Source organism: Mastigoproctus giganteus, chromosome 7, assembly GCF_048544385.1.
Source record: "Mastigoproctus giganteus isolate SK-2022 chromosome 7, ASM4854438v1, whole genome shotgun sequence".
NCBI classification, from domain to species: domain Eukaryota; kingdom Metazoa; phylum Arthropoda; class Arachnida; order Uropygi; family Thelyphonidae; genus Mastigoproctus; species Mastigoproctus giganteus.
The window spans coordinates 83626958-83642390 of record NC_143581.1 but is presented as its reverse complement, the minus strand read 5'-3'; the positions used below and the strand labels follow the sequence as shown (position 1 = coordinate 83642390).

The following is a 15433-nucleotide window of genomic DNA, read 5'->3' as shown; positions in this document are numbered from 1 at the left end:
TGTTTGGTTTCATATATTTTACAGAAAAGGTTTTTGTGTGCATGCCGTTAAAATTTCCACCATTCCCTCTGATTGGCTCCAGCAACATTGAGTGTGGTCTCTACAGCTATGGGATTGTGCTCTGACTTAAAGTGAAACAAACTGTCTGCTAATCTAATCCTAAGTGTAATGTAATAGGCAACATCCAAACATTGATTCCCTCTAGTTGCTGGAGTAACTAGCTGTTTCAGATTAAGTTGTGAAAGAGAGTCAAGATTTCTTTTTGCATCGGTATGTTTTGGAATTGGCATGTCAAAGTCTCCTAACAGGATCGTATCTACAGCTGGATTCAGAATAATGGTAAGCCATGTAAAGAGATCATTTCTCAAATTCCTGGTGTGCTCAGGAGGCAGATATATAAAGACAGATTTGTAATTTTATTTTCTCATTGAAAACTGTAGCACAGGTGGTTCAGAATTATCTGATTTGGACCTTTATAGACTGATATTCTTTTCGTTTCTTTATACAGGATCATGGTTCCTCCACCCCATTTTTCTGTCAGTGCCAACACAGTTATATCCAGATTAGCAAGAATGTTTAGTTGTCTATTATTGCGTAACCACGTTTCTAAAATGTAATCGAATTCAGCCATCATCATCCGTGAGTGCCTGATAAGAGTGCTTATTTAATTCCTTCTTGGGCAGTGATATTCAAACTGGGTTCCGCAGAACCCCGGGGTTTCACGAGACATTTTCTGAATTTTCACAAAAATTATAATTTGTTTTTTTTTATATAATTATATTATTTAAAAAATTTATTAAAATAGCACTTACGCTTAAGAAAAAAATTTAGCATATCTTAACAACAAAAATTTTCGCAACAATTTTAAAGAGCTATTTGTTTTCTATATAAATTAAGTATTACCGGGACCCTTAATTGGAACCGACATGGGTTCTGTAGATGTTGAAAGTTTGAAGACCACAGCTCTAGGGCATCAATACTTTTCCCTCTATCACTCACTCACTCTCATCCACAAGAATACTGAATTTTTGCTACAATACCCTGTTCTCTTTGAATCTATCACGCACACACATGGATCATCTGACATTTTCAGAAATGCTAGGTATGTGCAAGCAGTATAAAATTACTGCTTTTATACTGCTTTTTTACTTTTATTAAATCATAATAAAAGCAAAAACAACATTGTTTTTAAATTTATTTATTTACATACCCCCAGGGGCTCACATTTGGTTAGTATGGGCTTGGCACACCCAGGGTCCTGAACTGGATATCATCATTCTTCTCTTTTTTGGTGATTCCCTTCTATTTCTGACTCTCTCTCTCTCTCTCTCTCTCTCTCTCTCTCTCTCTCTCTCTCTCTCTCTCTCTCTCTCTCTCTCTCTCTCTCTCTCAAGGGTAACTCAGATTTTTTTTTTTTTTTTTTTTTGGCTGGTGCAGCAAACGCCTCAGGCTTCCTTGCACCATACGGTTAATAATAATAATAATATGGTTTTGTAATATTTGCAAAATGTCCATTTTTCTTAGTGAGTTGTTTGGGAAATTATTAAATTGCTTATATCCACTTAGGGAATAATACTTTTTTATTATCAAAAAACATAAAATCATCTTAATAAAATCATGTAATGGAATTTGATTTTCTTAATTCCCTGACCTTTTCTGGCTTGTAGCCGTGAAGGGTATTGCGTACGACATGTGCGTTTTGTATGCAATAAAGAATTCTTCTTCTATAACTGATTAGCATTGTATATAATTGATAGTAATAAAGAATACATTATTATGAAATAGTATTATTTCAGGAAATCTAGTTTCAATTAAAAACAAATGCTTTTTAATTGTTATAAGCATTCAATGAAAGCTGCTGTATTTTTGTATTTTTAGCTGCAGGTGATTGTCTTGTGAATATGACTTCTTGGGGTGGAGATTGGTTTTTAGATGAAATATACAGTATGAGCAATAACATTGCACAATATTTCCATATCCTTCAAGATCACTCAGATGTAAGTGTCGTGTAATAGTTAAATTGAACTATAACTGTTTTGATTCCTATGAATGCATATTAAGCTTACTTGATTAATTAATTTTTTAAATTATAGGAGAAAATCTCATACCTTTTTAGTAGGACTGTTAATCTCTCAATACTCAATTGCGAATGATTATAATATGAACTTACCCCTTGTGCATAGTCATAAATAAATCAAATTAAAATAGCTATTAATTAAAATCATCATGCCTTCAACTCTCATATCACGTCAAGCGAATTGAAAAGAATTACTGAAAGACAGCGGCCACCAACCTCCAAAAAACCAACCAACATCACATGCCCCCATGAGAACTGAAAAACAATTGTCGCAAAAACTTAAAAACGACGAAACAAATAAATATCCATTAATTCACACATAAATTAAACTTTAAAACCGTTTTATAACTTCTTTTAAGAGACCACCTTATTCGGTTTGTTACTGTGTTCACAAGAAGTACAAAAGTGATTCGCGAATGATATCCTCCCCTGTTTTATGTAAAATTAACGACACCTGACACGACATTATTTATATAGACCAATGTATGAATTACTATTCGTGCATGCACGTAAGCATCCACGAGTCCAAAATATTATAAGGTCTGCATATATTAATAGTCAACATTTAATCTCATTTCTAATGTTTCGGAAATTAATAATTTAAAATATTTCTGGTGTTTATTAAGAACTTTCAATTCATTAAAAAAGGAACATCACTAATTGCATGAAACACAAGCTCAGAGGCACCCGTCCTACCTGCACTAACTGATGCCACCTGCTGTATCCTTACTGAAAGTAAATTTTGGGTCAAGCAAATATAAGTAGAATTGAACCCACCACAAGAAATATTGTAAACAATATTGTGTGCTTCCATAATAGGAACTACATATGCCCTATGTTTCAAGATGGCATGGAGCTTACTCGTGGGTTGTGCAACAATCTTAAATTCAATGTTCTTAAATATGTTAATAAATTGTCTATACCAATGCTGCATACAGGGTGATTCACTACCAGTGCGACAAACTTGCAGGAGGTGTAGGGGGGCACAAAGACGAATCAGAATCACATAGCATTGCAGGGTCCGAAATGCCTACATCATGCGGTAGAGGATGTTGAACGGGAGGTCGCGTGAACAGCGATCCCACTGGAAGTCAGCATTTGCGAACCGGTTCCCAAGGTAGCAGGATGGACAAGTATTCAAACGTTGAACTGGCCGACATGCACCTCGCGTGTGGAGCTGCCGACTGTAATAACGGGTGCGCCGCTCTGTGCTTGTACCAGGAACGTTTCCCGCACAGGCGTTCTCCTCAACATACGATTTTTGCACGTGTGCACAGAAGGTTACGTGAGACTGGTTGTTTCACGAGAGGTACCATGAATCGAGAGCGAACAACGAGGACACCAGACAATGAGCAGAATGTCCTACGTCTTGCAGAAGGCAATCTGAGTACGAGTATTCGAGCGATAGGCCAACGATTGGGTATTTCCCAATCCACTATATGGAGGATACTGTCAACAAAACCAAATGAGTTCATACCATCTGCAACGCGTCCAATCATTGGAGCCTGTGGATTATCCACTCCTGGAGGACTTTTGCTACTTGATTTCTTCAACAGAGTGCTGCGGACAGCGCATTTGCTGCGTCCGTGTTGTTCATGGATGAGGCAAGTTTCACAAGAGAGGGAACCTTCAATCAACATAACGCCCATTTGTGGGCTTTGGAGAACCCCCATGGTACGCGAACACGTGCAACTCAACACCGTTTCTCTGTCAATGTTTGGGCTGGCATTGTTGGAGACCACATCATTGGACTGTACCTTCTGCCCCCTCGTCTGGACTGTAGGGCATACTTGATCTTTCTACAGCAAGTCCTGCCCAAACTTATTGAAGAAGCACATGTTCCTCAGTCGTTGCGCCGCTCAACGTGGTTCCAGCATGATGGGGCTCCCCCGCATTACACCAATGACGTCCGCCAACACCTAAACGTTACATTTGGACAGCATTGGATAGGTCGTGGTGGTCCGGTTCATTGGCCTGCTAGATGGCCGGACCTATCATGCCTGGACTACTTCTGCTGGGGTCAAATGAAGACATTGGTGTACGAGACCCCCTTTGATTCAGTTGAAGACCTCGTCGCTTGCATCTCTGTAGCTGCCTAGGAGATTCGTGACACTCCAGGAATCTTCCAGAACGTTAGGGATTCCATGCGACGGCGCTGTGAAGCCTGTGTGACTGCTTCTGGTCGAACTTTCGAACACCTTCTGTAGCATGGCTTTTTGCCAGTGTAAAACATGTCATTAAAATGATTTCTGTTACACTAACGAGTTGCTGTTTCTGTTCTTTTTCTTTGCTTCTTTCACGCAACCTCCTGCATGACGAAGGCATTTCGGACCCTGCAATGCTATGTGATTCCGATTCATCTTTGTGCCCCCTACACCTCCTGCAAGTTTTTCGCACTGGTAGTGAATCACCCTGTATACGGAACTTTAATAAAATGTTTGTGATCCGCCCTGTGATCTGCAAAAATCCTTTTGTGAGTTCCGTGAGCTCATCCAATAAGGATTCTTGAATAGAGTTGTAGCTATATGCATTATGAAATTGATTAAAAATAATGCCCCTTTTATATGTAAAATCCTTATTGGATGAGCTCACGGAATTGACAAAAAGATTTTTAAACAGGGGTTATTTTTTATGTACCATTATGCAGGTTAGTCAACAGGCAAAATATAAATTGAAGACAGGTACAACAAATGACGGGGCGGATCACAAACATTTTATTAACGTTCCGTATATACAGCATTGGTATAGACTATTTAAGAACACTGAATTTAAGATTGTTGCACAACCCATGAGTAAGCTCCATGCCATCTTGAAACATAGGATGTATGTAGTTCCAACAATTTCTAGACGTAGCTTTATATTCCTAGTTATGATAATTAGTTTAATTTGAACTTAGATAGAGATTTTGTGGGTTATTACTTAGTATCAGTAAAACTTGTACCATTCGAAACTTGCCGCCATTGTGTAGTATCGATATGGAATAGCATTATGTATATCTCGAACTTGATAGCGTAAGGCATAACATAAAACCAGATAGCGTTTGTTTGTTTGTTATTTAGTTTTTAGGAGCATTTGCAACTAAGGTCGTATTGCTCCGGGGATATGCGGTGGTCATTCCCTGACATTTCCACATCCTCCGTATTTGGTGGTCACGGGCTTAAACCCCGGTATAATCAAAAAGCATGTGCTACGCCCTGCTGCTCCTGCCCACCTGGCTACGGAGGTGCCCCAGATAGCGTACTATGTAGCACTGTAGTAGGAATCTGTTAGCTTAGTATATAGTATTGGAAAATAATCAATTAGTTTATAAATCCTTTTAATTTTTATTAATTAAATTGTATTTAAATGGAAATCATGCCCCAGACTAGAGAGAAGCAAAAGGGCTGTGGTTTGTGGGAGAACCGAAGGGGGCGATTCTCCAACAAATCACTGTCTAAAAAAATGTGCAAAATCGACATGTTTGCGGATCTCTCTAGAACAGGACATGATCTAGCCATGGAGAATGTCTTTGTGTGTGCTAGTTGGAGAGAATGTGAAGAAATTAGGCGCCAACTCAGCGTTTTGATTGGCATCTTTGGAGCTTGAAGAGTCGGGTGGATGCCCTCGAACGAATTAAAAGGGGGGCCCATCAAGTTCTCAGCTGCCCGGCTCAAGACTAGAGCTCACTCTTATGCACCAGGCAACACAACAGCAACCTTCAGGGCGGAATGTGCTGGTCCCACAGGAGGTAGTTATTGTTGGTGACTCAGTTGTCAGGGAAACGGGAAATATATTGTGCAAAAAGGATATGTGGAATAGGACTAGGGTATGTCTGTAGGGGCAAAAGTTGACGTTTTAGAGCAGATATCATCTCTTCAGGGCACAAAAGGTGATATTGTTGTACACATTGGCACTGATAACATTAAGTGTAGGAGATCTACGGATTTAATAAGCAAGTACAGGTTCTTGGCTTGAAATCCCTAGTAGCCTGCAAAGTGTGGTACTGGGGATTTCAAGGGCTACTGGGAGTCATTATGGAACAAGTAAATACATGGGTTGTGTTAGAGTAACTAAGAGTAAGAACAGGTGCACGTACACCAATGCAAGGAGTATGGTAAATAAATTTTATGAATTTGAAGTGCTGGTTAAGATATCCAAGGCAGATATTGTTGGGATATCAGAGATGTGGTACCACTCAGATATAAGGGATGTAGAACTGCATATGGGTAGCAGTAACCCCAGAGAAATGTACCGACTGGGTAGTGGAGAATGAAAGAGACCTCGGGGTAATTGTGCAGTCCAATATGAAGTTTTGTGATAAATGCCAACAGGCTGTCAGAGTTGGTCATTGGGTTTTGTCTATGATATATAGGAATTTTGCTAGCAGGGAGAAGGAGGTGATTGTCCCTCTGTATAAGGCAATGGTCAGGCCACGCCTTGAGTACTGCGTACAGGTCTGGAGGCCTCATTTTAGGAAGGATGTAGATTTACTTGAGCGTGTACAGAGAAGGGCAACAAGATTGGTGAGGGGAATAAAGGGATCCTCTTACCAAGAGAGGCTTAAGTTCTGCAAATTGCAGTTGCTGGAGACTAGGCACCTGTGAGGTGATCTGATTGAGGTGTGTAAGGCCTTGAATGGGTTGAGCATGCTGAATTCTGATGTGATTCTTCCACTTGTTCGGTTTATGAACCTAAGGGGACATAAATTCAAATTGAGGAAAGACAGATGTAGAATACATGTGCCGAAATTTGCCTTTAGAATTTTGAATTTTGTATTTTGAATTTTGTGAGCAAGGATAAGGAGGTGATTATCTGCTTGAATAAGGCAGTGGTCAGGCCACACCTTGAGTACTGCGTACAGGTCTGGAGTCTCATTTTAGGAAGGATGTTGAGTTGCTAGAACGAGTACAGGGAAGGGCAACAAGACTGGTGAAGGGAACAAAGGGGTGCTCTTATGAAGAAAGGCTTAAATTCTGCAAATTTCAGCTTTTGGAGACTAGGCATGTGCGAACGATCTGATTGAGATGTATAAAGTCTTGAATGGATTGAGCAGGCCCAATGCTGATGGGATTCTTCCTCTTCCTCAGATTGCAAACCTGAGGGGGCGTAGATTCAAACTGAGGAAAGACAGTTGTAGAATAGATGTGTGGAAGTTTGCCTTTAGCCAGCAGGTAGTTGATTTCTGGAACAAACTTCCATTTGTTGTTGTTGTGGAAGTTGGAAGTTTAAATAAATTCAAGGCAGAACTAGACAAACATTTGGAATGAATGGATCAGTGAAATGGGAAGGTTTTTTTTTTGCTGATGCTGTATAAGCTTGCTTTCTCGCATCATATGCCTCTACTAATGCTTAATGCTATTTTTTTTTAATAGAATTTTGGTCATATACAGCTAGTATATTCTATTGCAGTTAGTATGAGTGAAAGGACAGAAATTCAGTAGACACTGCTTTTTGATTAAACTTTTGGAAGTGTTCTTGAACAGTTAAGTCTTGGCAGCAGGACTATTGTTGCAAGCAAAACAAAAAGTCTACAATGATATCTTCCAGAACCAGTAGTAACCACTTTATGGTGTCTAACACACAATAAAATCGTGGTTGCTCTAATGTTTAAAAGCGTATTGCTCTGATAAACATTCTTATGGCTGTATTTTTACGTAAAATACATAAAATTATGCTGCTAGTGAAATGTAATTTCATGGTCAAAGGGCGCCTCCGTAGCCAGGTGGGAAGGAGCAAAAGTGCATAGCACACGCTTCTTGATTAGACCGGGGTTCGAGCCCGTCACCACCAAATATGGAGGATGCGGGAAGGTCAGGGATTGACTACCGCATATCCCCTGACCAATATGGCCTTAGTTGCTAATGCTCCTAAAAACCAAATAACAACAACATGGTCAAAGCCTAGATGAAAAAAAATATATATATATATATTTCTTGCCTTTTCCTTTAACAACAGTTTCACAATCTCCTTTCCAAAAGTCATAGGTTGGGAGCATTACAATGAAAATTTCACTATAACAAAAATCGTTTCATGTCATGGTTGAATTCCCTTGTTATTAATGCTTTGTATTAAAATTCATACAGAAAATTATTTTCAAAATCAGCCACTACATGAAATGTGTTGGTTTTTCATATGTGAAAATTATGAAATGACCCTCATAATGTAAATATGGCCACAAGGAAATGGTGGAAGAAGAAAAAGTTTTAAAAGATGTGGCAAAAAAGTTCAGTCTCACTCCCTCTTAGTTTTTCACTTTTTTGAATGATTATATTCAAATCCAATTTGGTATGGTCATGATCTTGTACATCATTGGAAGGCATGTGATTGGCCTGTATTTCGCCAGGTTTCTTGTATCTTCATCTTTAGGCTTCAGATATGAAGCCTAACGATGAAGAAAATTAAATTTAAAATTTAGGACATTTAGAAATTGAATTTAGAAATTAAATTAAACTGTGACTCCTTCAGTGTGAAACTTCGGGATTGTCTCCGGATGACTTATCTTTTGAGTGAACTTTTCTGCTAGGTGATTGTGTGTGCAGGCGAGCTTCTTGTACCAGTAGTTTTAGATGTTATCAACTCCCGGGTTTCACCAGTTGTGGGTGTTCCTGTTCGACTGTTCTACTTCTTCTCGAATCTCCCACTCTCTCATCTCTTGTATGTCCTTCGTTTTCTTCCGTTCTACTTCTATCCAGGGTGCTTTGCTGTTGTCTTACTTCACTGCTCCAGATATTTTCCCAGAACTCTTCGATCGTCTTCTTCTCGGGTGGTCCGTTTCCTGCTTTCTCATCTTCATCCAGTTTCCTGTAGAAGGCTTTTTAGTCCTCATCGAAGATTCAGTTTATTTTCCTCTGGGAGCTCTCTTTGTATCGGTGTAGTCTCTTGCTGAGTGCAAGGAGGTTCTGCTTCAGTGTGGCTATTTAAAACTCTCATACTTAATAACACATCAAACTAATTTAAACATTTCTATTCAACGGTCATTGGACAGAGTATCCGTGGAGAGAATAATAATTGCAAGAATTGGAATGTTGACTCCATATATCATCAGGTGGCTCATTGTGAGCCTAGTCTCTCCTTCCCCCTTCCCATTCCATTAGCTTTGTCAGGGACCTGACAAGTTGGGAGGAAAAATTGAATTCAGATCTTTTCTTTTTAGTGAAGCTTTGAGAATTCTCTGGAGAGCCAAGTCTGAACAGTAGTGCTCATATTATATACAAAAAAAAACTTTGATTCAACATTTCAAAAGAAGTGCAAAGTCATAGCAATATCTTCTCAAAGCAATCCTAATTGATCTATATCTAACAGACAATTTAAAGACAAAAATATCCTAGGTAGGTTAATGTTTGAAAGCATGCTCTACTGGTATGCAGCCTCGGTATATTTTAATATAAAATGTGTATTTTGTTGGTGAAATTTAATTTCTAAATGGCCTAAATTTTAAATTTATTTTTTTTTACTTAAAACTACTGTTTTCCTTCTCCTTTCAATTGCCTGATCCCCATCTTTTTGAAAGTTAAAAGTTGGCAGCTATGAATATGATAGTATAGGTTAAAATTTGCACTCTGCTAATTCATATCTCTTTTTAAAAAGAAATTTAATGAGAAATTCATTGTATATGCTGTCTATAGTTTAGTTTAAGATAGTTATCAATTCTTTGTTTCATTTCATAAATTGATTAGTATTAATACTTTATTGCAGAATGTTTTTTTTATTGTTGGTTTTTTTTTTTTTCCATTGCATTTTGATAGGAGTTGAAAAGTGAGCTTAAAGAAGCCTTTCATGCTGCAAATTGTGTATATGGTGTGTTCACTGCATTAGAGGTAATATTTTAGCTGAAACAATGATTTTTCTCAATTCCTAATAGTCCTAAATATTCATCATTTTCAGTGTGTATGTAGTGTGTTTATTTTATGCATAATATATAATTATATAATCTGCATAATATTGCTTTTTTCCCCCCATATACAGGATTTAAGTCTCAACTTCCAGAATATCATCCTTCCCGAAGCCCTAAAAACTGTTCAAGCTGAAGAAATAAGTGTGCTGGACATGATTACAAAACTTGATAATATTATTAATGAAATTGGAATTCCATTAGAAAAGCTGATGACTGATTTAGAAGCAATTACAAGAAACATAATTATGGAAATTCAGGTGTGAATAATAGGTTTTTTATTTAAGCTAAAAAATGTGAAGAGATATAGTTCAAGGATTTTAATAAGAAACGTTATAATTCTAGTTGAGTTATAATTCTTCTTATAGAAAATTGAGTTATAAATTTCTGTTTACAATTATAACTTAAGTTGTTTATCAAATTTACAATAATAATTATTTAGAAACTTCTCTGAAGATAGCTCACCTCTTTATTCTGTTTGTATTTAATTTTCCATGTGGTGATTTAAAAAAAAATAAAGAAATAAATAACATAAAGAAAATTACAACATTAGAATATGAATTAAATATGTTACGATCAGTCAGTATTGTCTAAATTAAATCAATCTTATACTATGTGTGAAATTGCTGTTAACTGCAATAAGAAGAAATACTTCAGTCACTATTACCTGCTACTAAACAATTAAAACTAAGTTATTAAACAGACGTCTAAAAAAAAAATTGTTTGCTTATTTAATTTGCTTATGCAGTGGCATGTGATGCAACAAAGCAAGTGTATGAGCTTATGCAGCATCAGCCAAAAAAAAAAAAAAAAAAAAATTACAAAGCAATTCCCTCTAAATGTTTGTCCAGTTCCCCCTTAAATTTATTTAACCTATCAACTTTCACAAAGACAGATGGAAGTTTGTTCCAGCAATTAACCACCCACTGGCTAAAGGCAAATTTCCGCACATCTATTCTACCTCTGTCTTTCCTCAATTTGAATTTATGTCCCCTAAGGTTCATAATCCGAACAAGTGGAAGAATCACATCAGAATTCAGCATACTCAACCCATTTAAGGCCTTATACACCTCAATCAGATCACCTCACAGGTGCCTAGTCTCCACCCACTGCAATTTGCAGAACTTAAGCCTCTCTTGATAAGAGGATCCCTTCATTCCCCTCACCAATCTTGTTGGCCTTCTCTGTATATGCTCAAGCAAATCTACGTCCTTCCTAAAATGAGGCCTCCAGACCTGTACACAGTACTCAAGGCCACTCCTGACCATTGCCTTATACAGAGGGACAATCACCTCCTTTTCCCTGCTAGCAAAATTCCTATATATCATTGACAAAACCCCATGACCTGCCCTGGCAGCCTGTCTGCATTGCTCAGAAAACTTCATATCTGACTGCACAATTACTCCCAGGCCTTTTTCATTTTCTACCACCTTAAGTGTAGTGTCACACAGTTGGTACTTTTCTCTCGGGTTACTTCTACCCATATGCAGCACTTTGCATTTGTCAAGGTTAAACTTCAGTTGCCACTTCTTAGCCCATCTGCCCAAATTTTCTAGATCCTGTTGCAATAGCACACGGCCATTACTGTCATTAACAACCCTGTCAAACTTTGTATCATCTGCAAACTTCAACACTAAGCCTGATATACCTTCATCAATATCATTGATAAATATACAAAACAACAGTGGACCCAACACCGAACCCTGTTGGACTCCACTAATAACATTAGTCCACGAAGAGCAGCACCCATTGATTACCACCCTCTGTCTTCTCCCACTCAACCATCCTTTTATCCGTTGTAGTAACTTACCCTTAATCCCATTCTGCTCCATTTTGTGCAGTAGACCATGCGCAACAGTGTCAAAAGCTTTCCTGAAATCCAAGTATATGATGTCAAAATTATTTTTTGCATCCAGTTCCTTTGTAACCCCCTCATAATACCCAATCAAATTTGTCAGACAAGACTTTTCCTTAACAATCCCATGCTGTGTCTGAATTATTGCTGCAGTCTTGTCTAGATGATTCTGCAATGCATCTTTAACCAGTGACCCCACTATTTTACCCAGAACAGAAGTTAAACAAACTGGTCTGGAATTGCTCGTGTCACCCTTCGATTCCCCCCTTTGTGAATTGGGAATACATTTGCACATCTCCAGTGCGTGGGAACCTACCCTGAGTCCAAGGATGCTCTCATAATTATGGCTAAGGGTTTGCTTAGTTCCTTTGCCGCCTCCTTTAATATAACTGGATAGATCCCATCCACCCCAGGTGCCTTTCTTATGTTTAACTTCAACAATTTCTCCTCCACTTTGCTTTCAGTTATTTCAAAATCATTACGTATCCTACTACAATTTGATAACCTTCTGCCATTTTCAAACCTTAATAATTCCTCATGTGTGTGAATGTAGATGCAAAATACTCATTCAGTTTGTTTGCTATCTGAGCAGCATCATCAACAGTCGAACCATCGATGTCAAGTGGACCAATCAGATTCATCCCCTTCCTTTTAGAGTTTATATAAGTAAAGAAATCCCTGCTGTTTTTCGTAGCATCTTTTGCCAAGTATTTCTCGTAATCTGCCTTCGCCTGCCGAACCTCCTTTGTGACCTGATTACAGACTAGCTTATATCTGCCATAGGCTTCTGTGTCGCTTGATAATTTATATGCATCCCATGCTTTTTTCTTCTCTGTCACGAGTCTAATTAGTTCATTTGATAACCATTTAGGCCTAAACCTTGAACAATATTTCTTAATAGGTATGAAAATTTTAGTAGCATCCACGATTAATTCCTTGAATGCTTCCCACTGTACAGAATTTAGAAACTGTCTGAGACCACTGTACCCACCTTTACGGAAACAAAAACCCTTTCCTTTACCCCTGATGGTAATTATATCTTTAAGTAAATTCCACATCAGTACACTGTGATCACTGCCACCTAGTGGTTCCTTTATCTGCAAATTGTTAATACACGAATGATCACTGATGATAACCAGATCAAGAGTATTACCCTCTCTGGTTGCCTCTCGAACATGCTGCTGCAGAAAACAATCATCGAATAAATCCACAAAAGTCTTACTAGTGTGTGAGTGACCAATCCACAAGTTCCAGTCAATATCTGGGAAGTTAAAATCCCCCATTATAAGACATTCTGATTTACTAGCCCACTCTGTTTCTCTGTACAATTGTTCACTATACTCATTCGAGTCATTAGGCCTATAACACACTCCTACTCTTATTTTTGCTTTTACTGTTGAGTCACCAAACTGACTGAACAGTGCACTGTTCATCTATATGAACTGGATGCACTTCTTTTGATTTTATGTTTTTCTTAATTAACAGCATAACACCTACTCCCTTCCTATCATGTCTATCCTTTCTGTACACATTTTACTCCACAAATTCCAATTCTGCATTCCTAATATCAGTGTGACACCACGGCTCTGATATCCCAATAATATCTGCCTTTGATGTCTTGACCAACACTTCAAATTCATCAAATTTATTTACTCTACTTCTAGCATTAATATACATGCACCTATTCCTAATTACCCTGACACATCCCATATACCCATCTGTTTCACGATGATTGCCAACAGTCCCTGAAACCCCCGGCATCCTTCGGTCCAGGTCGCTACTTATTGTAATAGAAGTTGTGCAAGAATCACCTTCACCTCTGCCTGCAGCTACTTTTAACCTTTTAGTCTGTGAATTCCCCCAAGCTAGCAGTTTTCCGACCCACCTAACACTGCCTCGATAGCATCAGCAAATATTCTTGCACCCTTTCTATTTAAGTGTATCCCATCCCTGTAGAAGGCACCTCCGTAGCCAGGTGTGCAGGAGCAGCAGTGCGTAGCACACGCTTCTTGATTAGACCAGGGTTCTAGCCCGTGACCACCAAATACGGAGGATGCGGAAAGGTCAGGAAATGACCCCCGCATATCCCCAGAGCAGTATGGCCTTAGTTGCTAATGCTCCTTAAAACCAAATAACAAACAAACAAACATCCCTGTAGAAGCAGTCTCTTCTGTTAACAAGCACAGACCACGCTGAAAAAAATTCTACCCCTTGAGCCTTGCACATTCCCTCCAGGGCCAAATTGATTGACACTGCTCTCATCATGTACTCCCTCCTACCGCGTCTGGGCAGAATTGCGGACACTTTCAAATTTAACCCTGACTCACGATGAATAGGTTCCTAAATAGAGGATACCCAATTACCTCTATCAATAGCATTAAATTAGAAGCTAAAGACAAAATAATCAATAACAAACATAATGACAGGATTAATAAAAAATATTTTATTTCAATGCTGTGTGCTGAACCCTGGTATAGACAAATTAACAACCTTTTTGGAATTACAGAAATGCAAATAGTTGCAAAACCGGATGTAAATTATATGCTATACTCAAAAATCACACGGTGCTATCGACTTCCGAACAAACACGTAATATCATCTACCACATTTCTTGTAAGGATTGTGATTCTTCTTACATTGGATCTACCAGATGTATTTTAAACTCAAGAGTTAAGTAGCATTCCATGTGATAAATGAAAACCACACATTCCTGTTTAATGAAGGCAAAATTTTAATTATTCTACATAATTATACTATGTTATTGATTGCCAAGAATTTAGAAATTAAAATACAAAAAAAACCCTCTATTAACATTCGTCGTTCTTTTCTCATATCTGATGAATTTTTTGGTGAGGTATTCCAATTCTACAGATAGGTCTGTTTGTGTGTGGTTATATCTGTAGAATTGGAATACCTCACCAAAAAATTCATCGACAGAAAAATACCCATCACAACTAATAAAAGAAACCATCACCAAAGTTCATAATAACTCTAATAACCCAAACAAAATTATTAACCACATGAACAAGAATAAGATACATAAACCTCTTATCGCGCTCCCATATCATCAACAATACTCTAGAAGACTTCAACAGATTTTTAAAAATACCGATATCAAATTAATATTCACATCTTATAACAAGTTAAGTTCCATATTCAATTCATACAAGACAACACACGAGTACGAGACACAAGATTACAACAACATTATATATTTGATCAAATGCCAATCAGACTGCCAAGCATGTTACATAGACAGTACAACAGCAAAATTCGGGACATCAAAAATTTCCAACACGCTTGCATACTACCACTTTAATAGCTTCAAAACTAATTCAGCAAGTACAGAACTAACACAACACGTCCAATCTCAAAATTACAACCCACTCATCGATTCAGCCATCACAGTAATTAAATTAAATTCTAGCTACAAAATCCTTGAAAACGAAGCCCTCATCATCGAATGGTTTAAGCGCCATACATCACTCAACGTGTTAAACAAAAAGATTCCCGCCAATTTCTCCCCCATTTGGAATTTAGCACGCATTAAGTTTCCACGTGCACTGAAATGCATTTCGGGAACCCAACCCGTATATAACACAAGCGCGCTCTCTTTTTTCCCCCTCACTAT

At 38.0% G+C, this 15433-nt stretch overlaps 1 protein-coding gene across 1 annotated transcript in view; it reads left to right on the top strand.

Annotated features, from left to right (window-relative positions):
* nonC (serine/threonine-protein kinase Smg1) overlaps window positions 1–15433 on the top strand; it is a 1411261-nt gene that overhangs the window by 1051569 nt on the left and 344259 nt on the right. Inside the window, exons 58-60 of the mRNA XM_090378365.1 lie at window positions 1879–1997; window positions 9802–9873; window positions 10022–10207. Coding sequence (XP_090234491.1) covers window positions 1879–1997; window positions 9802–9873; window positions 10022–10207 — 377 coding nt within the window. The remainder of the gene's footprint in view (window positions 1–1878; window positions 1998–9801; window positions 9874–10021; window positions 10208–15433) is intronic.